At 43.1% G+C, this 23,242-nt stretch overlaps 2 protein-coding genes across 3 annotated transcripts in view; one reads left to right on the forward strand and one right to left on the reverse strand.

Moving 5' to 3' along the window:
- The window catches only part of Chrna10 (cholinergic receptor nicotinic alpha 10 subunit), an 8,472-nt gene extending 6,747 nt beyond the window's left edge, over positions 1-1,725 (forward strand). Inside the window, exons 4-5 of the mRNA XM_019204380.2 lie at positions 2-273; positions 1,098-1,725. Of these exons, the coding sequence (XP_019059925.1) occupies positions 2-273; positions 1,098-1,546 (721 nt within the window). The 3' untranslated portion in view covers positions 1,547-1,725. The remainder of the gene's footprint in view (position 1; positions 274-1,097) is intronic.
- A 682-nt stretch (positions 1,726-2,407) lies between these two features.
- The window catches only part of Art1 (ADP-ribosyltransferase 1), a 24,036-nt gene continuing 3,201 nt past the window's right edge, over positions 2,408-23,242 (reverse strand). Inside the window, exons 2-6 of one of the 2 annotated variants that reach the window (XM_033764188.1) lie at positions 7,572-7,689; positions 6,264-6,728; positions 5,948-6,173; positions 4,650-4,691; positions 2,408-2,842 (exon numbers count right to left, since the gene is read on the reverse strand). In XM_033764188.1, coding sequence (XP_033620079.1) covers positions 2,751-2,842; positions 4,650-4,691; positions 5,948-6,173; positions 6,264-6,728; positions 7,572-7,634 — 888 coding nt within the window. In that variant the 5' untranslated portion in view covers positions 7,635-7,689 and the 3' untranslated portion in view covers positions 2,408-2,750. Of the gene's footprint in view, positions 2,843-4,649; positions 4,692-5,947; positions 6,729-7,571; positions 7,690-23,242 lie in introns of both variants that reach the window. The other variant, XM_010603181.2, reaches the window with a different exon arrangement.

A 23,242-nucleotide genomic window follows, 5' to 3' on the forward strand; every position in this document is an offset into this window, starting at 1 on the left:
CGGCGCGGCGGCGCGTGCTCACCTACGGCTGCTGCTCCGAGCCCTACGCGGACGTGACCTTTACGCTGCTCCTGCGCCGCCGGGCCGCCGCCTACGTGTGCAACTTGCTGCTCCCCTGCGTGCTCATCTCGCTGCTCGCGCCGCTCGCTTTCCACCTGCCTGCTGACTCGGGCGAGAAGGTGTCGCTCGGCGTCACCGTGCTGCTGGCGCTCACCGTCTTCCAGCTGCTGCTGGCCGAGAGCATGCCGCCGGCGGAGAGCGTGCCGCTCATCGGTGAGCCCTGGGGCTCCTCGTGGGTGATGGTAGGCCGGGGCTTTGGGAGGTTGAGGGAAGGGAGGAGGCACCTGCCAGGGCGAACCCCTGCCCCTAGCACCCACCGGGGGTCAGTCTTTTTCTCAAGGCCTAGGTGCAGGAAGATTGGTCCTCCGCCCCCCACCCCCGTGTCGTTTGATTTTGTTTTATTGTGTTTATTTATTTATTTTAGCACCAGGGATCGAACTCGGGTTCTTGGACTTGCGAGGCAGGCGCCGGCACCGCTGAGCTAAATCCTAGCCCGTTTTATTTTATTTTTATTTATTTTTGGTGTTTTGAGACAGACTTTCCCTATATAGTTCAGGCTGTACTTGAAATTACTGCGTATCCCAGGCTGGCCTCAAACTCACAGCACTCCTCCTGCCTCTGACTCTTGAGTGCTGGGATTTTAGGTGTAAGTCCACCACCCCTGGCCCAGTGTTATAAACATAGGCAAAATGCACAGAGCGTTACCTGTGTACCAGGCTCTCTCCTGTACACTTGACATTTGAGGTGAGCAGCACCACAAACCTGTAAGGTAGATTCTCTCATCCCAGTTGTACAGAAAGGATTAGAATTTGCTTCCGATCATGCCCGTAACTATTGGAGCCTTCTGAGTGAGAGAACAGGCAGCTTCTGAAAATGCACCGGTGGGAAAGAGGTGGCAGGAACTTGACTCTTACCTCCTTCCCCTTCTGTCCTGGGAGCCTCCTGGTGGGCCTGTTCCAATTTGTGGGGGAGGCAGAAGGGATACTTAGGATCGCTAAGTTCTTGTCTCCAGCCCCAACTGGCTCTGTCTCTTGCAGGGAAGTACTACATGGCCACCATGACCATGGTCACTTTCTCAACAGCACTGACCATCCTTATCATGAACCTGCATTACTGTGGTCCCAGTGCCCGCCCAGTGCCAGCCTGGGCTCGGGCCCTCTTGCTGGGACACCTAGCAAAGGGACTGTGTGTACGGGAGCGAGGGGAGCCCTGTGGGCAGCCCAGGCCACCCGAGCCAGCCCCCAGTCCCCAGCCCCCTGCTGGGCTCCCAGCAGGCCCTTGCCATGAGCCACGGTGTCTGTGCTACCAGGAAGCCCTACTGCACCACGTAGCCACCATTGCCAGCACCTTCCGTAGTCACTGGGAAGCCCAGCACCGCCAGGAGGACTGGAAGCGCCTGGCCCTTGTGATGGATCGCTTCTTCCTCGGCATCTTCTTCTCCATGGCACTGGTGATGAGCCTCCTGGTTCTGGTGCAGGCCCTGTGAGGGTACCAGGCTGGGTACCAGGACACTGCCGCAGCCTCAGGACCTCCGGGCAAGGATAGCCAAGGCCAGGAGGTGTCTGGTCCTCACAGAAGCCAGCCAGTGGCTCTCTTCGGGACCAACACTACCGATTTCACAGTCCATAAGGATTCCCTGTTGTCTACGTGTCCTAACTACTCCCTTAATTTCTAAAAGAGCAGGAAGTCTAACAATATCCATGCTCATAGTTAGAGCTCTCAGGGAAAAGTGTAGTTATTATATAAGAAACAGAGCTGCTCCGTTTCCTGTCTTCCTAGGCAGCTGCTGTTACAGGAGTTTAGTCTTGCCATCCTTGCCTGAGGGCTCATGGAAGGAAATTCATGGTCTAGTTTCCAGAGCAGGTGACCATACAGACATTTGGCCCCAGAGCCTCCACCCATAATAAAGTAAGTGTGCACCTGGTACCTCCCCAGTGTCCTGTCTTCCCCTGGGGCCCTGTGGTGGTAGAAGTCAGGGATCCAAGTTCATTTCTACAGACAAGAGCCTTAGAACTTAGCAGAAATTACAGAATTTGCTTAGATCCAAGCAGGAATTACATCTTTGCTGAAAAATAACTAGGATCCCAGGAGAGAGCCCAGTTCTTCCTCTGCATTTTTCCTGGTCTCTGTCCTAGGAATTAGACGTGGTCCACCCATTCCTGCACAGATGTGTGGAGAGGTGGAAAGCATCTAAGTGGAAACAGCCATTCACAGGCACCAGTTCTTTTTCACACTCACACAGTTACTGGTGCCATCTCTGTGTTTCAGACCTAGTCTCTGCCCTCAGGAACTATGGACTGGGACCCATGGGAACACCCATGGTAGGGATCATAACCCAGCCAGTGGCAAAGGCCAGGGACGGCTTCCTGAGGAGTGACTAGGAGCACTGGGTGAGGGGGGAGCATCTGAGTCACGCAAGTCTCATGGCCAACTGCTCTCCCCTTACCCCAACACCCCTTCTGTCTCCAAGTGAGCAGCCACCTGTCCTGGAGTCCTCCCACCTCTTGCCCACCTCTGGCAAGAGCCTTACTCTTAGAGCCCAAGGTTCAGTCTCCAAACTCCTGAGTCCACCAGAGGTCTGGCAGCTGCAGATGGATTTACCAGGGAGCTGGAGAACACTTAGAGCACACACGTGGCCAACATCCTCCGGTTGGTGGAGGCACAGGCGGGGCTGCTTGGTGTCTGATGGGTCAGAGCCGGGATGGACTTGCTGGAAGAGTCCCCAGGAACCACAGCAACAGCAGCAGGGAGCAGACTGCAGAGAGGGAGGCCTGGCTTGTGGCTGCAGGGAAAACAGAGGCAGGAGAGGAAGAGAGTTAGGAGCAAAATGAGGACATGAAGATGGAGAGATGGGACAAGAGCTGGAAAGACTGATATGCAGGATTCAGGAAGGAAGTAGAGACACCCAGAGGCTGTCAGGTTTCAGTCCCCTGTCTTCAGAAGGCACAAATGAGGCGTTTCAGGGTGGGCTGGGATGTGGGGTGGAGACCTGAGTAGATCCCAGGGACACTGAATTTGGCTTCTCTGCCCACACCCTGGGAGGAGATGTGCTGGTGGGGGAGTGGATAGCTAACCTTTCCCAGTGCCTGAAGTTGCCCTAGAACCCAAGAAAAAGCCTGAGTTGGATGCTGGACACTTGGCTTCTGGTCCTGCACTAACTCAGTAACCCTGGGTGTGTCACTGCTGCCTCTGGTTCTCTATTGTACCCTGAGGGTAATAGCCTGGTCCTGCCTTCTTCTGACAGTCTGCAGTATGGAGAAGATAAAGTGAGGTGATGTCTGGGGAAGTGGGGTCCATCCTGGTGGGGTGGTCCAGAGTTTGGCTCTAGATCCATGCTGCCTGGGCCCCATCTCCCGTGCTATCTGTGCAGTATAGGGCTGGTTGCTTCTCCTCTCTGGGCCCTGTTTCTGTACTCTGTAGGATGGGGTGATGAGAGGACCTGCATCATGGAGTGTTACAGGATTAATGGCCCAGTGTATATGGAACTCTACATAGTGTTGTGTCGGAGAGGATGGGGGAGCAAGGCAGAGGCTGGAGTTCCTTCCTGCCTACTTCTCAAAGCCCTGGGGAGGGAGGCAGGAGACAGTCATAGCTGTTCTTCACCAGAAGGGTCCTGTTCCCATCAGAAGAGGTGTTGGCCCAGCTTAGCCCTGGCACAGCAAGAGTTCAGGGGAAGAAAAAGCACCTGGGTGTTGTCTGCTCCTGTTTGCTTGTTTAGAAATAAGGGAATTTTCTGGGCATGGGGGTGCACACCTGTAATGCCAGCACTTGGAAGGCTGAGGCAGGAGGATCACTGTGAGTTCAAGACCAGCTTGGGCTACATAGTGAGTTCCAGGTCAGTCTCAACTACATAGTGAGACCCTGTGTCAAAAAACAAAACAGCCTGGCGTGGTGGCGCACACCTGTAATCCCAGCACTTGGGGCTGAGGCAGGAGGATCACTGTGAGTTCGAGACTAGCCTGAGCTACATAGTGAGTTCCAGGTCAGTCTCACTACATAGTGAGACCCTGTCTCAAAAAAAAACCAAAAAACAAAACAAAACAAACAAATAAGGGAACTAAGGCCCAGAGAAAGAAGAGATTTGTCAAGAGAGAGAGGGTAGAGCCTACATTAGAGCCGAGGACTTCACCCAAGGCCTGGCATTGGACTTCAAAGGCAAGTCTGCAGGAGCCTGAGAACAGTGATGGTGGGTTCTGCAGCCTGAAGGATGCTGTGGGGAGCAGCCCCAGAATAGGCCTGATAGCACCCGCTCCTGCGAGGGACGGGGAGGCCCAGCCAGAGAGCAGGTGGATCTACTAACCCAGCCACCACTTGGTACAGTGCACACCCTCTGGGAGAATTTAGCAACCCCCACAACTGTATGGTTAAGAGGGCTCACTTTGAGAGGTGGGTGTGGTGGCACAAGCCTGTAATCTCAGCATTCAGGAGGCTGAGGCAGGTGGATCTTCATGCGTTGAGGCCAGCCTGGGATCCAAAAAAGTAGGATTCTTTTTTTTGATTAGGACATAGTTTTCCTTACAAGAGGGTGGTCCAGGTGAGGGCCCAACCCTGAGAACCCTGCTCATCCCTGCACTGAGCCCCACCCTTACCTGAGCTATCCAGACGGCAGGGCCCAGACTTGCACTTCTTGTCTAGAGGAAAGAAACAGTGAAGAATCAAAGCCTCGGTAATTCTCCAGATGGGAAGGGCCCTTGGCACTCTGGCAACCTGCCCTGACTTGGTCTCAAAAATGCTGGTTTGTGGCCCCTCATTCTGTTCCCTAGGGTGGGACAGCCCTCTCATGGCTAAGTCTGACTTGCCCCAGCTAGGGAGTGGTGGGGGTCCAAGGGAGCCGGCCAGCCAAGTCAGAGTCCCTTCTGAGCCACCCTTACTCCCTGTCCTGATTTTACCCCCTGTCCTGATTTTACCCCCTTTGTCATGCCCGCCTCCCCCTCCCATACCTTGTCTCTGCCGGAAGGGTGAGCTGGTCTGTGTTTTGGCCTGGCCTCACCACCACACCAGCTCTGAATGCCCACTTTGCTGGTCGAATGGGACCTGAAGGTAGAAACTATGGTTCCAGCGAACTACCTGCTTCTGGCTGTGAAAACTGGGCCTCACTCTGCCAGAAATAGCAGACCACAGCCCTTCCGAGATGAAGAATGGGCCCATACTAAGCTAGCTATGTAGCACATGCCTGTAATTCCAGCAGTACGGTGCCTCCCGTACTGCTGAGGCAGGAGGATTGCAAGTTTGACCTCAACGTAGGCAATTTAGCAACTTAAAGTGAGACCCTTTCTCAAAAAGGAGAGGGGCTGGGGATGTAGCTCAGTACAAGGACCCTGGGTTCAATCCTCATGATCACCCCCTGCCCCATTCTCATGATTTGTCCCCTGGCAAGCCTTGGAGGATGAACGGGAGGAGCAGCCGACGCCTGCCTGATCATAGCTGGAACTGGAGTTTAGAGGGACAACACTAGTGTGTGTGAGTGCACATGCGCACGCACGCGCACGCACACACACACACACACACACACACCTGCCTAGGACGTGATAGCACATCTGCCTCATAAAAACACTCTGGAAATTCTGTTGGGGCTCTTACTCATTTTTGGCAAAAGCAGTCTGTGTATCGATAATGTGACTAGAAAATAATTCCCTCCCAGCTTCCAGCCAGGAAGAGAGACTGGTCCAAGACCCCTGCCTTGGTCAGGGAGCCTTCTTCAGCCTTGCAGTAGCAGGCAGGTGGCCTCAGGGACATGAAGTCTAGGCCTCCCCTGACATGAAGGGTTAGAGAGGCTCGTGCATATGACCTGTTTGTACTGCTGGTTTGCATTCCAAATGTGTGCACACTCTTGGACTGGATGTCGAAACCCACCTTCCACACAGGTGCCACTCCGTGCCCTCCTCACCTTTGATGTACTCACAGTTGTACAAGCTGCGCTTGCCCAGGGCCCGGAGGTAGATGCGAGCAGGGCCCTGGGCTGGTCGGCTGGCATTGATCACTTGGAAGGTCTCAAAGGGAGGGATCAGTACCTCCTCCTCTCCAGGGAAGAAGGAGTAACCTCTGATAGGAGCCCCTAAGCAGGTCCAGATGCCAAAGAAGGTGTCCTCTCCAAACTGCTGGGCTGCGACATTCTGCAGGGATGCAGAGGTGAAGCCCCCCAGCCTTACTGTGGCTCCAGGCCCTACAGGCCGAAAACGCAGGCCATGCACCCCTCGGTATACCTGGAGGCACCGGGGTGGACGCTGGCCTGTGCCCAGCAGCTGCAGGGCCTCTGTGAGCAGGAAATGGAGTGTCTTGAAGGAGAAGTGCTGGAGGTAGTGGGCCCGGGAGCGGCCAGCCTCACGCACAGCTGCATTGAACTCCTTATGTAGGGGGCTGTTGGCGGTGTAGGCCAGAAGGGCCACCCCATGCTCATCCCGGAAGCCAGGGGGCGGCGGGGATGGCCGGGTAGCGCTCAAGCCCCACTCTGGCCCCCAGGCCTGGCGCTCCTGCCACTGGCTGCTTGCCAGTGCCCAGCCTTCTGCATAGACTTTGTTGGCCTGGAACTCTGTGTCATTGAGTTCCGCGAGGGCAGCTGTCATGGCTGTCACACAGCCAGCGTACTGGTCATCAAAGGAGGCCAGGGCCATGTCCAGCGGTGTTTCTTGAGAGAAAATGTCTCGTCGTGTGATGGAGTGCCTCTGGACCTGAGGGAGAGATGATGGACCTGTCACCCTGAGGTAGGATAGAGGAAATAAAGACACTTTTGAAATGACTGTAACTTTTGGGACCCAGTTTTAGTCACCCGAGGCCATCCATTGTGGGCATTCCTTGGTTAACTTAGGCTCCTTTCCTTCCATTACATCCGGAATACCTAAAAAATACTCTAAGTCCTTAAATTGGCTTAGTTGAGAGAATATAGAACAGAAACCTGCTCTTAAAATAAAAGAACAGACTGATAGAATTCAAAGAATTATTAAGGTATCATCTAAAAAAATGAAAACCTGAACTGAGTTTCTACCTGTAAAATGGGCCAGTACCCTTCTGGACAGTGGGCCAGCTTTACCGCAGGTCTTTACACCCTTGAGAGAAACATAAATGTCCCCGGTTCCAAAAGAAAGCATACCTCTCAAAAGGGCCCACACTCTATTTCTCTGAGTGTGTACTTTTATAATTCCTACCAATAAATCCTTTTATGCCTCTTTCTGACTAATCCTGAACATTCTTTTTCCATGATGGGAGTCAGTGAATCTACAACTTACTTTGCAGTAGGGAGGTTTAGGGTCCTTATCTCTGCTTGGGCAACCTCCTCCCACCGTGTCTGGTGACAACGCAGTTGCCCTGAGGTGGGACTTGCTCTGCTGAGAAATGCCAACGGGCTGCAACCCCCCAGGGAGAAGAGATTGGGAGCTTCTGGCTGTGTGTTGTGTACCCTAATACCAGTGCTATTTCCTTTGGTGGAGCCACCTTCCCCACGGAAGCATAGACATTCTTTTCTTCCTTTCAGGGTTCAGCTCTTCCAGGATAGGGAATGTGAAGGATGACCATACCTGAAGGGAGTCCAAGAGGCCCAGAGACACAAGCAGCAGAGACAGAATGGCAGGAATCTGCATGTTGGAGGTGAGCCTGGGCAAGTTGGTTTCTCTTTTTGGATCTCAGTTTCCTCATCTGGAAAATTGCAGTGTTAATCTGTAAAGTTAAATAAACTGACAACTTGTATGCGCCACTCCCAGTGCTTGGCACAGTGCATCACAAGATAGAAATGGAGACTCAGAAGAGAGAGGGGAACCTTCTTGTTGGAAGGACTATGTGAGACTTCATAGAGGAGAGAGCATGTGAACAGGGTCTTGTAGGATGAATAGGAGAAAAAAAATCAGCACATTGAGACTGGGAGAGAAAAGACTAAAGTTTGGGGAGGAAAAGGATGTGGGGCAGAATGAAGGTCTCAGAGGTAGGGACTCTGAGGATGAAGGACAGGTCTAGGCTGGCAGAGCTCACAGTGGGGAAGTGCTGAGGATGAGCCAGTCGCAAGGGACTTGAATACCACTTGAGAGGTCCAGGCTTCACCTTCGCCAGGCCAGAGATCAGAGCAGGGACAATTTCTGGAGAGGCCAGAAGTGGGACCAGAGCCACACTCAAGGGACAGACTGAGAGGAGGCCAGAGGCCAGAGAGCCTCCGCACTCACTGAAGCACCTGCATACAGGTGTGCAGCTGAAACTACTTTGGGCCTCAGCTGCACCCAGGGAGAGGCAGGTGGAGACTCCTGGGTGCGGAGGAAGACAGAGTTAAGAAGACCCCTACTTCCCATGAACAGCTGAGAAAACCATAGCCTCTTGCACCCTAAAAGTGGGCACCCTGAGGGCCCAAAGTCCTACTAAGAATGGGGGGGGGAGGCCGTCACCCAGTGTTGAGTCAGTACTGGGACAGAGGTCCCTAAGCCAGTGCTGCCTCTGTGCTGACTCCTCTTTCTCTTTTTTCTTCTGCTTCTTTTTGTTTATTTTATTGCAAAGTAGTTCCTGTTTGCATTGGGGGAAGTGATTATATGTCCTTGTTCATAAGCCCAGGGCTCCTTCCTTCTTTCTCTGTCTGCATTCTTCCCTCTCCCAGGCACAGCAGCCAGTGGCGGGAGTGGAGGTGGGGTGGCTTTCAGCACCTTTTTCAAAACATATGCAAATGATGCCATATTTATGTACACATATGTAGTTTTCTATATGTAGCTTGTTTTGTTTTTTACTGTCATTTGAAAAATAGATATGTTATAATGCTTACACACACATCCTATAGCCCCGCTTCCCCAGGAAACAGTGTATCAAGGGCTTCTTTCCCACCAGTATGTACAGATCTACCTTGTTCATTACGGTGGCGGCAGGGTGTGTTTTATGCTATAGTTAAATCATATGTCAGACACTTAGATTTCTTCCTAATTTTTATATATTACATATAATCTACAGTGAACATTCATTATATAAATTGTTGTCTACTTATGCTTATATTTTTATAGGAAAGACTTCTAGAAGTAGAATGAGGTTTCAAAGCTATGAGTATTTTTTTTTTTGATAGGCACTGCCAGATTGCCATTCAGCCTGACATGGTGGCACGTGCCTGTAATTCCAGCACTGAGGGAGGCTGAGGCAGGAGGATCATAAGTTCAAGTCCCTGAGGATCATCTGGGCATCTTAGCAAGATCCTGTCTCAAAATTTTTAAAAATAAAAAAATAAAACCGCTGGTGATACAGTACTGTGAAACAAAACAAATAAATTGGCGTTCAAAAGGTACCAGTTTACTGCTTCCCCACACACACATCAAATGAGGAGAGTGTGCTTTTCTCCACATCTTTGCCAGTACTGGATATTTTTTATTTCATTTAACTGGTTTGGAAATCTATCTTCATATTACTATCAACACAAAGTCATAAATACATCTTTCACCTCGAAAGGTTTTCTTGTGTGCCTTTAAAATTTTTTAAAAAAAATTTTGATGTCATTTTGTTTTTGTGTCTGTGTGTGCGTGGTAAGAACATGTAATGTGAGATCTACCTTCTCAACAAAATTTTAAGTGTCCAGTACCTTATTGTTAACAATAGGCACTATGTTGCAGCAGAATAGACTTTAAAAGCACATCTTGCTCCTTGTTGTAGTCTCTCTACATTGTAGGTCCTCGTTAAAGACTGCACTGAGAATGTCTCAGACTTCCAGGAATATGGCAAAGTGGTAAGCAGCAACAAATCAGGAATCCAGACACGGGAAAATAACAACTTAGGCAAGAAAAAGAGGAGGGAGGTGGATCCTTGAGACCCAGGAAGGATCTGAAGGGGGAAAAATGTACCTTACAGAGAAATTGAAGACAGATCTTAGTGCAGAAAAGTGAAGGGTCAACTTGCATTATCTCCCTGGCTCCTGGTATGAGAAAGGAAGAATGAATCTACAGAGACACAGTGAAAGTGGGGGACTCCAAAGACCTCCAGGGAGAAATACACTAGTAGAACAGAGGAGTAGATGCTGTGTGATATAACAGCTGGTGTGAGACTCTAGTCCAGGGACTGCCAAATCCCTTGGAGAAAGTGCTTGGACGGATGCCAGTTTAGGGAGGAGCCAACTGAACCCAGGACTCAGAGCAGCTGTGTGTTGGCTTCATCTCAGAGCCTCCAGCGTTAAACTCCCACAGTGACTGGCTGAGGGAAAACCACAGGAGATATCCAGGGTCAGGGAGCCACAGGCAGGCCACAAAAGACACCCCAAATATTACAAGCTAACGGACTCAGGACCCACCCTCACAACCAGAAGTCAGGATCAGCCTGAATCTTCATGGATTTGAAAGTATCAGAACTAGCACCCCACCCTAACCTTATTGTAAGCTTGCTGGGATTATCTGTCACAGATCTGAGTTCTGACTGCCTCCTTTGTTAGTGAGAGCAGTCACATCCTGAATTGGACCCTTCCACAAAATTGTAGACCCCAAAAGATAATCATAGGCTTGAAAACAGAAATTTCTTCCCTGTTTTTTTTCTTTGCTATTATTTATTTATTTATTTATTTATTTATTTATTTATTTATTTATTGTTATCAGGGATCAAACTTGGCACCTTGCGCTCATGAGGCAGGCAACAGAACCACTGAGTTAAATCTGTGGCTCTCTTTGCTAATTTAAAAAAAAATTCTGTTCTTTTTATTTTTCCATGAGTGTGCACATTATTTTAATTATTTGTTTTGTTTTATTTTTGTTTTTGTTTTTTCCTTCTTTCTTTCTCTCCTTCCTGTCTTCTTTACCAGTTTCCTAAGGCTTGAGTAATCTTCCTTTATCCTTCAGCCTTACTTCTAATCTCTTTCTCTTCTGTGTTTTTCTCTTTTTTTCCTCTTGTCTCTAAAATTTTTCCCCTGGCCAGGGATTTAGCTCAGTGGTTCCACCACCTGCCTCATGAGTGCAAGGACCCAAGTTCAAGCCCCAGTACAAAAAAAAGGCCAAATAAAAAAAAATAAAAATTTCCCCTTAAGGTAAAATCACTCTGTTGAGAGGATATTTACTCTACACAATTTTCAGATTGGTTTATTGCATAACTATACATCTTGTACCTATGGTTAAAGGGGGCAAATTAACAGTTATCACAGCATGTCATTTTCCATTCTGTGTTTGATGTTATTGTTATTACTGATTATACTACTTTAGCCAAGGTGGCATAGTTGCTATGATTATCTGATCTTCCATTTATGTCAATACCAGGATTGTCTGGGGATCATCAACAATATTATAGTCCAGTACCAGAGAACTGGGTGTTAGGCCAAACAGGCTGTACATCCCTAATAAATTGGAGATGAAGGATCCTGGGACAGACTCACAAGCCAGCTATGCTTGGAGGCCATCTCTGAAAAGTAGCCATTTCCTAAAGAGATCTGATAGTAGTAATAAAGCTACCTACCATAGCAAATTACAGCCAGGGATTTAGCTCAGTGGTTCCACTGCCTGCTTCACAAGTGCAAGGTCCCAAATTTGATCCTCAGTGCCAAAAATAAAAAAACAAGCAATTTGCAAACTTGGAATTAGAGAAAACAGCAACAAAATAGAAAATCAGAAAATAATGAAGTACTACACAACCCATTACCTTAAACTCAACCAAGGCAAATCCATAGGGCATTGAGGTGGAAGAAATCCAAAGCCACCCAACTGAATTTTCCAAAATGGTAGCAGCAGAAGTAACAAAACAAATGAATAAGTCTCTTAACCAAAAAAATAGAAATAATTACACAGATAATTAAAGAGATGATGAAGATAATAAAAGAAATTGTTAGTGTATCTAGAATATAGATTGTCTTTAAAATACAAGCTTAATGCCAGGCATGGTGGTGCACACCTGTAATCCTAGCACTCAGGAGACTGAGGCAGGAGGATCACTGTGAGTTCAAGATCAGCCTGGGCTACATAGTTCCAGGTCAGTCTCAACTATATAGTGAGACCCTGTCTCAAAAAATAAATAACTAAAAATAAAATTAAAATATAAGCTTATAAAAGACATGTAAACCATGAATTACCAATATAGAAAAGAGATGGACTCCATACAACAGACTCAAATAGGAATCCAGGACATTAAAAATTGCACTGAAGGGCCAGGGATTTAGCTCAGTGGCACTGCGCCTTCCTCCTAAGCACAAGGTCCTGAGTTGATCCCCAAAACCAGGGAGGAAAAATAATTGTCCTGAAAGTATATGTAGTAGAGTCAACCAATGTGAAAACAGAATATCTAGAAGACAGGGTTGTGGCTGGAAATCATCAAATGAAAGATCTCTTAAAAAATAGCAAGGGACAATGAAGAATAAACCCAACAGCTGCTAGATGATGCAAAGAAGACTAATAAAAGGTTCACTGGAATTGATGAAGCATCAGAAGATATCACAAAGGGCATAAAAAACCTGTTGACATAATAACAAAACTTTCCAAACATGGAATAAGAATTTGATCAGTTAGGCATAAGAACTCTAAATAGCCATGATCAGAAAAAACTACAGCAAGACACATAATAGGATTCCAGAAATTCAACACAAGAGAATATTAAAAGCTGTTAGAAAAAAAAGCTGTTAAGAGAAAAGAAATCACTTATAAAGGGATACTCATCTGAATCACAGCAGACTTCTCAACACAAACCCTTAAGTCAAACCAAGCCTGGAGTGAAGCATTTCAACCACTAAAAAAGAACAACCTCTAACCCAAATTAATGTACCCTACAAAATTATCTTTCAAAGTCGATGGAGAAATAAAATACTTCTGTGATAAGGAACACCAGAAAAAAAATCATGACCACCAAACCAGCACTCCAAAAAGTTCTGAAGGACATTCTACAAAAAGACGATGAAGACAATTCCAAGAATCCCAATAGAATGAGTCTACTAGGCAAGGCAAGCAATTACAAAGAAGGAAAGAAAGGGATCCAAAACCAAGAAAATAGTATTACAAGGCTAAGTCAATACATATCAGTTGTAACTGTCAATGTAAATGTTCTCAATTCACCAATCAAAAGAAACAGACTGGCAGAATGGATCAAGAAACAAGATCTAACAATATGCTGTATACAAGACACATTTGACTGAAAAATTCATTGACTGAAAGTCAAAGGATGGAAAACAATACTCCATGAGACTGGATCCCAGAAAAAAGCAGGCACAGCTATTCTATTTGAAGACAAAGTGGATTTCAAGCCAACACTGATCATAAGAGATAAAGAAGGTCATTACATACTTGTTAAGGGAACAATCCAAGAGGAAGAGATAACAATTGCAAATATATATACATATATATATATGTATGTGTATATATATATATATATACATATATGTATATATATACACACACTAAATACAAGTGCTTCCAGCTATATAAAACAAATGCTAATGGATATGAAAAACCAGATAAGCAGGCCAGGTGTGGTGGTGCACACCTGTAATCCCAGTACTGTGGAAGCTGGGCAGGATGATTGCCCCAAGTTCAAGGCCAGCCTGATCTACAAAGTACAACTCTGTCTCAATGCCCCCCAATCAGATAAGCACTAATAACACTGTCTTCAGGTACCTCAATATCCCATTGTCACAAGTAAATCAACTAGACAAAAAATCAACAAAGAAATATCAGAGTTGAATCAAACCATTGAACAAATGGACTTAGCGTTTCACTCTACAACAACAGAATATACATTCTTCTCAGCAGCACATGGGACTTTCTCCAAAATAGACCATGTACTAGCTCATAGAACATGCTGAAGTAAATGTAAAGAACTGAAATTAGCCCATGTATATTATCAGATAATAGTGCAATGAAATTAGAAATCAATGGCAAAAGAAATCACAAAAACTACACAAACACTTGGAAATTAAATAACACCTTCCCACCTGGCAGAGTGGCACGTGCCTGTAATCCCAGCACTCAGGAGGCTGAGGCAGGAGGATCACTGTGAGTTTGAGACCTACCTGGGCTACATAGTGAGTTCCAAGTCAGCGAGACCCTGTCTCAAACAAACAAACCAACACATAACACCTTCCTGAACAACCAATGGGTCACAGATGACTTTTGAAATTTTGATACAATCTGCAGCTTTATAACTGACCAGCACATCATAATCTTTATCTACCTTTAAATCAGCCACCTTGATTTTAAATCTCCCTTCACAGAATCCAAGAATTTATGTCAGCTGAGTTTCCAGTTTTGTCTGTTTTTGGTTTTTATTTTTATTTTTTGGTACTGGGGATTGAACTCAGGACCTTGTGCTTGCAAAGCAGGTGCAGGCACCACTGAGCCAAATCCCTGGCCCTCAGTTTCCATTCTTTCTGGAGGCACGATACAGGGCATGGCAGCCCAAGAGGAAAGTAAAAGTAATAGATGAGTTGAGTCACAATGGAATTCTTACTGTTGGGACAGAAGTTACACAGCACAGATGTGATACACCCCACAGAGCCAGGGAACCCAACTGGCAAGGGAGAAGATGCCCCACACAGCCCCCAGGGTGAGTGACACCAGTGATGGAGGTGGCTTTCTGGAGGCTTCTCATGTGGTGGTAACTACAAGGTGAAGAGCACAGATGAAATTAAAGAAGAAATTAGACAGTTTCTGCAATTAATAATGTCAGTACAATATACCACAATTTATAGGATGCACTGAAAGCAGACCTACAGGGAAATTTATAGCAGTGAATTCTCACAACAGAAAAACAGCTAGCTCAAATAGCCTAATATTGAACCTCAAACTTCTAGAAAAGGAAGAAAAGTTATACCCAAAGTGATATGAGGGAGAGAATTATAGATGAGAGCAGAAATTAATGCAATACAGACTAAGATAATAATATAATGGATCAAAGAGTTGGTTCTTTGAAAGATTAATAAAATAGATAAACCCTTATCCAACCTTATAAAAAAAAGAAAAAGGAAAGACCCAAATTCACGAAATCAGGAATGGAAAAAGATGAAGTGAAAATGACTCCTGCAGAAATATAGATCATCAGTACCTACTTTGAGAACCTGTATTCTAATAAGATGGAAAACTCAGAAGAGATGGACAGATTCCTAGATACATATGAATTATCAAAGCTGAATAAAGAACATGTAAAAATTCTAAATAATCCAGTATCCATCAATAAAAGTAAAGAAGTAATTTAAAAACTGCCAACAAATAAAAGCCCAGGTCCTAATGGATTCACTGCTGAATTCTACAAAAACATTAGTGAAGATCTAATGCCACTACTTCTCAAATTCTTTAACAAACTCAAAAGGGAAGCAGTACTCACAAAGTCATTCCTGGAAGCAAGCATTATCCTGATCCCAAAACCAGAGAAGGATCCAACCAAAAAATGATAACTATAGGCCAGTCTCATTAATGAATATAGATGCAAAAATCCTCAGTAAAATACTGGCAAACAGAATGCAACAAATCATCAATAAAATTTTACATCGTTACCAAGAAGGATTCATCCCAGGGATGCACAGATGGTTTAATGTATACAAATCAATAGATATAATACATGAATAGAACCAAAGACAAGAAAAACACCTGTTTATCTCAACAGATGCAGAAAAAACATTTGACAAAGTCCAACACCCATTCATGATAAGAACCCTAAAGAAAATTGGAATGGAAGACCTTTATCTCAATATGATAAAACCATCTATGTGCCTCACAAGCACAAGGACTGGAGTTCAATCCCCAGTACCAAAAAAACAAAGACAAACAAGCAGACAAAGCCATCTGTGACAAACCAGCAGCCAACATCATATTAAAATGGTCAAATACTGAAAGCTTTCACACTAAAATCAGAAATGAGACAAAGATGCCCACTACCACTGCTCCTGTTCAATATAGTTCTGGAAACATTAGCCAGAGCAATTAAATAAGAGAAAGAAATAAAAGGAATAAGGATAGGAAAGGAAGAAATTAAATTATCATTATTTACTAATGACATGATACACTACATAGAAGACCCCAGTAACTCCATCAAAAGACTCCTAGGTTTAGTAACTAAATTCATCAGCATAGCAAGATACAAAGTGAGCACTCAAAAATCAACAGTATTCCAGTACACAAATAACAAACTCATTGAGAGATTAATTAGGTTAAGGATGTTTTTTTGGGGGGTACCAGGGATTGAACTCAGAACCTTGCACTTTTGAGGCAGGCCTGGTGCCACTGAGCTAAATCCCCAGCCTTTGAGAGATAAATTAGGAAAACATCACCTTTCATAATAATATCAAGAAAAATGAAACACTTATTAGGAATCAGTTTAATGAAGGAAGTGAATGATCTATACAATGAAAACTACAGTACTCTGAAAAAGGAGATCAAAGAGGATATCAGAATATGGAAAGATATCCCCTGTTCTTGGACAGGCAGAACCAATATAGTGAAAATGGCCATATTTCCAGAACTGTTGTGCAGATTCATTGCAGTCCCAAGCAAAATATCAGTAGTATTCTTCAACTAGAGAAAAAAAATCTGTAATTCATATGGAAACAGAAGAGACCTAGAGTAGCAAAATCAGTTCTGGGCAACGGGGAAAGAAGGGGGCAGCACAATTCCCAATTTGAAGTTATACTACAAAGCTACCATGATAAAAACAGCATGGTACTTGAAAAAAAAAACCACCCAAGGATCAGTGGAAAGGAGCAGAAGACACACAAACAACTGAAACAGAAACTCCAAACAGATTCAGCTACCTTTTTCTTTAACAAAGAGCCCAAATACCTTCACAGGAAGAATGATAGCCTCTTTAATAAATGGTCCTGGTAAAACTGGCTTTCCACATGCCAAAGATTGAACTTAGATTCATATCTCCTACCATACACTAAACTAAAATTGAAATGGATCAAAGATCTAAATATAAAAACAGAAACACTTAATCTGATGGAAGATAGAATAGCTAAAACTCTTGAAAACATAGTTGTAGGCAAAGACTTTTTTTTTTTTTTTGGTTTTTTGAGACATGGTCTCACTATGTAGTTGAGACTGATCTGGAACTCACTATGTAGCCCAGGGTGGTCTCAAAATCACAGCAATCCTCCTGCCTCAGCCTCCTGAGTGCTGGGATTACAGGCATGCGCTGCCACACCCAGCTGTAGGCAAAGACTTTATGAACAATATCCTGATCACCCAGGAAATATTACAAAGAATCAACAACTAGAATCACATCAAATTATAAAGCTTTCTTTTGCACAACCAGAGAAATCACCAACAGAATGATAAGACAACCCACAATGTAGGGGATTTCCCTATGGATTATGCCCAAGGTAGTCTGTGAGCAGTGCAGGCTGTAAAGAGTTAACCCCATAATTAGCTTGTTTTGAGAAGAGAGTCTGGTTGAAGACTATGTTGTTGAGGTCAGGGTGACTCTTACCCAAATTCTGTTTCCCAAGTTAAAACCTTTACTTAAAGGACAAGGTTAATTTTTAACCACAACCTATATTTTGACTGTTCTATTCCTAATTCAAGAATGTTTTGTCTTTCCTTTACAAGCCTTGCTTGCATCAGTAACGTGTCCATAGCAACTACACATCCTCTCACATGGCCCCTTTACCTCAATCTAACTATGGTGTCACCAATAAATATCAACAGCTCTGGGTGTTCAGGGCCTTTGTTTGTTCAGCCTTTCTTGCATGAGCATTGGTTATCCTGGCTCCCCATTTCTCTGTCTCCTTAATTCTGTCTTTGAGTTTCTCTTTAACTTTGCATCATAGCGCTGAGCAGGACATTAGAACCCATCTTGAGGGGGTCTCTGATAACTGGCACCCAACATGATGACATGAACCCACAAGTGATCACCTGCTTGGTGAAGGCCACTCAGGGTGGAAGAGGTATAGCAATGATGCAAGTGAAAAAATTTTACCAGCTACTCCTTAGACACAGGACTAACATTTAGAACAGTGGTGGTGAACCTACAGCACATGTGTATTTTTCTTTCATGACAAAATATTTTAATATATGAATTGCTTTTTCTAAACTAAAACCTCCTCAGGTTTAATTACAAATTTGGCCCTTTGTGATAAATAAGTGGGTTTGGGGTTGTAGTTTGGGCACTCAATCTTTAAAATGTTCACCATCACTGATCTAGAGTATATAAAGAACTAAAACAGCCTGGCATGGTGGTGCATGCCTGTAATCCCAGCACTTGGGAGGCTGAGGCAGGAGGACCACTGTGAGTTTGAGACCAACCTGGGCTACATAGTGAGTTCCAGATCAGTCTCAACTACATAGTGAGACTCTGTCTCAAAACACAAAAAACAAAAACAAACAAAAAAAGAACTAAAACAAAAAATCAAACTTAAAATTTAAAGACCCAATCCAAAACTGGGCATCTGAAATGAATAGACTTCTCTGATGAAGAAGTAGAAACAGCAAATAAATATATGAAAAAGTATTCAACATCCCTGGTCATTCAAGAGTTGCAAATCAAAACGATGCTGAGATTCCATCTCACTCCAGAAAGAATGGCTGTCATCAAGAAATCAACCAATAACAAATGCTGGAAAGGCTGAGGAGAAAAAAGGAACACTTCTCCATTGTTGGTGGTAATGTAAATTGGTGCGACTACTGTGGAAATCAATATGGAGATTCCTCTAAAAATTTAAGCTAGGGATTCCATCTGACCCAGCTGTTCCCCATCTAGGTATCTTTCTGAGAGAGTTAAAAGCATCATACCACAGTACTATATGCATACCCATGTTTATATCAGCACAAAAAAATTTTTTTTGAATCAGGGATCAAACTCAGGTCCTTGTACTTGTGAGGTAGGGACCAGAACCACTGAGCTAAATCCCCGGCCCTTGGCACAATTTGTAATAGCTAAATCTTGGAAATAGTCCATATGCCCATCAACAAATGAATGGATAAAGAAAATGGGGTATTTATACACAATGGAGTACTACTCTACCATAAAGAAGGATAAACGAGCCATTTTTAGGTAAATGGATGAATCTCGAGAGCATAATATTAAGTGAAATAAATCAGACATACAATTTTTAAAAAATGAATGCTCAGGTTTAGAGGTGAAATGATGAATTCACGCTGGAAAATGTGAACTCTCCAGGGGCAGATGTCCACGTGATAGCAGAATGGAAAATGAGAAGAGACCTTTGAGTCCATGTATTCAAATCAGAGCAGATCACATGAGTTAAAGGTGATACATTAATGACTACCACAAGTGGTCAGTTTGCAAGCTGTGCCTGATCCTATTGGGCTGCTGAATGTATCAATTGGGATAAAGGGTTGTGATTGATTTAAGAGTTGTTTTCTCTGATATTATGAAAATGAGGATGTCTATGAGTCATTAGAAAATCAAAAGCTAAAACGGAACTATATTAGGAAAATTTAAGTAATACCCAGAAATTAAAGAAGGACAACCCAACAATAAAAATAAAAATGAGAAAACACTTAAGCAAGACACAAAAACAGATTTCCAGTTCACCAATGGCAAATAGTAGGACAAATGAGGATGAAAAGTCTGATAGTGAACCAACAGGACACCCTGGACCCATAGCACAGGAGGTAACAAAACAGATCAATCAGGCTCTAGAACAATTCAAATCAGAAATAATTTCCCAGTTAACCAGAGAGATGATGGGCAAAATGGAAGTCATGATTCGAGACTCTAGAGCAGAAACTGACAAAAAAATAGATGAGCTCAAGAACATGATAGAAGCCATGAAGACTCAGCATAAGAAAGAAATGGAAACAATGAATGCCAACAGAGGAAAGAAATGGAATCCATAAAACAGATTCAAACAGATATCCAGGAGATTAAAAACTCTATTGAAAGTGTACGAAACAGAATAAAAGATTGCGAAGATAGAATTTCAGATATAGAAGATAGGATAGCAGTCAGTGACCGTGAAAAAAGAGGTCTATTAAAAACAGTAAGGGATCATGAGAAATCAATCCAACAACTCCTAGACGATACAAAGAAAAATAACATAAGACTGATAGGAATTCATGAAAAAACAGGAGAAAACACAAATGATATAAAAAAGCTCTTCACAGAATTAATGACAGAAAACTTCCCAAACAGAAGGGAAGAATTAGACATACAGATAAGTGAGGCATATAGAACCCCAACTAGCCACGATCAAAAAAAATCTACACCTAGACATATAATAATCAAGATTCCAGAAATCCAACAGAAAAACAAAATACTACAAGCAGTAAGAGAAAAGAAACAAATCACATGCAAAGGGAAGCCCATTAGAATCACAGCAGACTTTTCAACACAAACCCTTAGGTCAAGGAGAGCCTGGAGTGAGGTATTCCAAGTCCTAAAAGAAAAGAATCTCCAACCTAGACTTTTGTATCCTGCAAAACTCTCTTTCAAAATAGATGGGGAAATAAAATACTTCCACGACAAAGAGCACCTGAGAAATTTCATGAACACCAAACCAGCACTGCAAGGAATTCTAAACAATATCCTAGAAAAGGACAACGAAATTCACAATAACATGAGGCCCAACAGACCAAATCAAATAGGCAAGGCAAGAAACTAAAAGGAGATGGGAGAAAAAGTAAAAAGAGTCAACAAATGGACAAAAACATGACAAGAATAAGTCAAAATATATCAGTTGTAACCATCAATGTTAATGGCCTCAATTCACCAATCAAGAGAAACAGATTGGCAGAATGGATTAAGAAGCAAAATCCAACAATATGTTGTATACAAGAAACACACCTAGTGCAAAAGGAAGTCCATAGACTGAAAGTGAAAGGATGGAAAACAATTCTCCATGCGTCAGGAGTCCAGAAAAAAGCAGGGGTAGCAATCTTATTCTCAGATAAAGTAAATTTCAAACCAAAACTCATTAAGAGAGACAAAGAAGGACACTACATCCTTGTAAAGGGAACAATTCAAGAGGAAGAGCTGACAATCATAAACATATATGCACCAAATATAAATGCCCCCAACTATATAAAACAAATATTAAGTAACATGAAAAACCAAATAAGCACTAATACAATTGTAGTGGGGGATTTAAATACCCCACTATCACAAATTGACAGATCTACTAGGCAGAAAATCAACAATGAAATAATAGAACTGAACCAAGCTTTGGAACACATGGACTTAATAGATGTTTATAGAGTATTCCACCCCCAAAAACCAGAATATACATTCTTTTCGGCTGCACATGGATCATTCTCCAAAATAGACCACATACTGGCTCACAAAACAGGTCTAAATAAATGCAAAAAAATTGAAGTCATCCCCTGTTTATTATCAGATCATAGTGCAATCAAACTAGACATCAATAGCACAAGAAACTATAGAAACTTCACAAGCACATGGAAACTGAACAACACTCTCCTAAACAATCAATGGATTACAGAGGAAATTAAAGAAGAAATTAGACAGTTTTTACAAATAAATGAGAATGCCAATACAACATACAGGAATCTTTGGGACACAATGAAAGCAGTTCTACGTGGAAAATTCATAACATTGAATGCCCACACTAGGAAAACAGAGCGGGCTCAAATAAACAACTTAACGATGAAACTTAGACTCCTAGAAAAACAAGAGCAAGAAAAACCCAAAGCTCGAACAAGAGAGGAAATTATAAAGATCCGAGCAGAAATCAATGCAATTGAAATTAAGAAAACGATACAAAAAATAAATGAAACAAAGAGCTGGTTTTTTGAAAGAATAAATAAAATTGACAAACCCTTAGCTAATCTTATCAAAAAAAGGAAAGAAAAGGCTCAGATCCATGCAATTAGGAATGAAAAAGGCGAAGTCACAACAGATCCGAAAGAAATCCAGAGGATCATGAACACCTACTTTGAGAACCTGTACTCTAATAAAATGGAAAACACAGAAGAAATGGACAGATTTCTAGATACTTATGAATTACCAAAGTTGAACGAAGAAGATAAAAACATTTTAAACACCCCAATCACAATCAGTGAAATTGAAAATGTAATTAAAAACTTACCAACAAAGAAAAGCCCAGGCCCTGATGGATTCACTGCTGAATTTTACAAGACATTTAGAGAAGAACTACTACCATTACTCTTCAAACTTTTCAATGAAATTGAAAGAGAAGCTATACTTCCAAATTCATTCCTGGAAGCAAGTATCACTCTGATTCCCAAACCAGAGAAAGATACAACCAAAAAGGAGAACTACAGACCAATCTCCTTAATGAATATAGATGCAAAAATCCTTAATAAGATACTAGCAAACAGAATACAGAGGATTATTAAGAAGATCATCCATCATGACCAAGTCGGATTTATTCCAGAGATGCAAGGGTGGTTCAACATACGAAAGTCAGTGAATGTAATACATTATATTAACAAAGTCAAGGACAAAAACCATATGATCCTCTCAATAGATGCAGAAAAAGCATTTGATAAAATTCAACACCCATTCATGATAAAAACCCTGCAAAAAATTGGAATAGATGGTCTATACCTCAATTTAATAAAGGCTATTTATGAAAAACCATCAGCCAACATCATATTGAATGGCCAAAAACTGAAAACCTTCATGTTAAAATCAGGAACAAGACAAGGATGCCCACTATCACCACTTCTCTTCAATATAGTTCTGGAAACATTAGCCACAGCAATTAGACAAGAGAAAGAAATTAAAGCAATAAAGATAGGAAAGGAAGAAGTTAAACTATCATTATTTGCTGATGATATGATACTCTACATTGAAGATCCAAAAAACTCCACCAAAAAACTTCTAGACTTAATTGACAGATTCAGTAGAGTATCTGGATACAAGGTGAATACCCAAAAATCAATAGCCTTCTTATACACAAATAACAGACACACAGAGAGAAAAATAAGGGAAAAATTCCTTTTACAATAGCATCCAAAAAAAATGAAGTATCTAGGAATCAATCTAACAAAAGAAACAAAAGATTTCTACACTGAAAACTACAGCACTCTGAAAAAAGAAATTGAAGAGGATATAAAAAAATGGAAAGATATCCCCTGCTCCTGGGTAGGAAGAATCAACATAGTGAAAATGGCCATACTACCAAAACTGCTATATGCAATCAATGCAATGCCAATTGAAATTCCAACACTATATTTCACAGAACTAGAAAAAAAATCCAAAAATTCATTTGGAACCATAAGAGACCTAGAATAGCAAAAGCCATTTTAGGCAACAGACACATGGCACCAGGTGTAACAATTCCCAATTTAAAACTATACTACAAAGCCACTGTGATAAAAACAGCATGGTACTGGCAAAGAAA

This window comes from Fukomys damarensis, unplaced genomic scaffold (genome assembly GCF_012274545.1).
Source record: "Fukomys damarensis isolate Sample0158 unplaced genomic scaffold, DMR_v1.0_HiC HiC_scaffold_16, whole genome shotgun sequence".
Taxonomy (NCBI): Eukaryota; Metazoa; Chordata; class Mammalia; order Rodentia; family Bathyergidae; genus Fukomys; species Fukomys damarensis.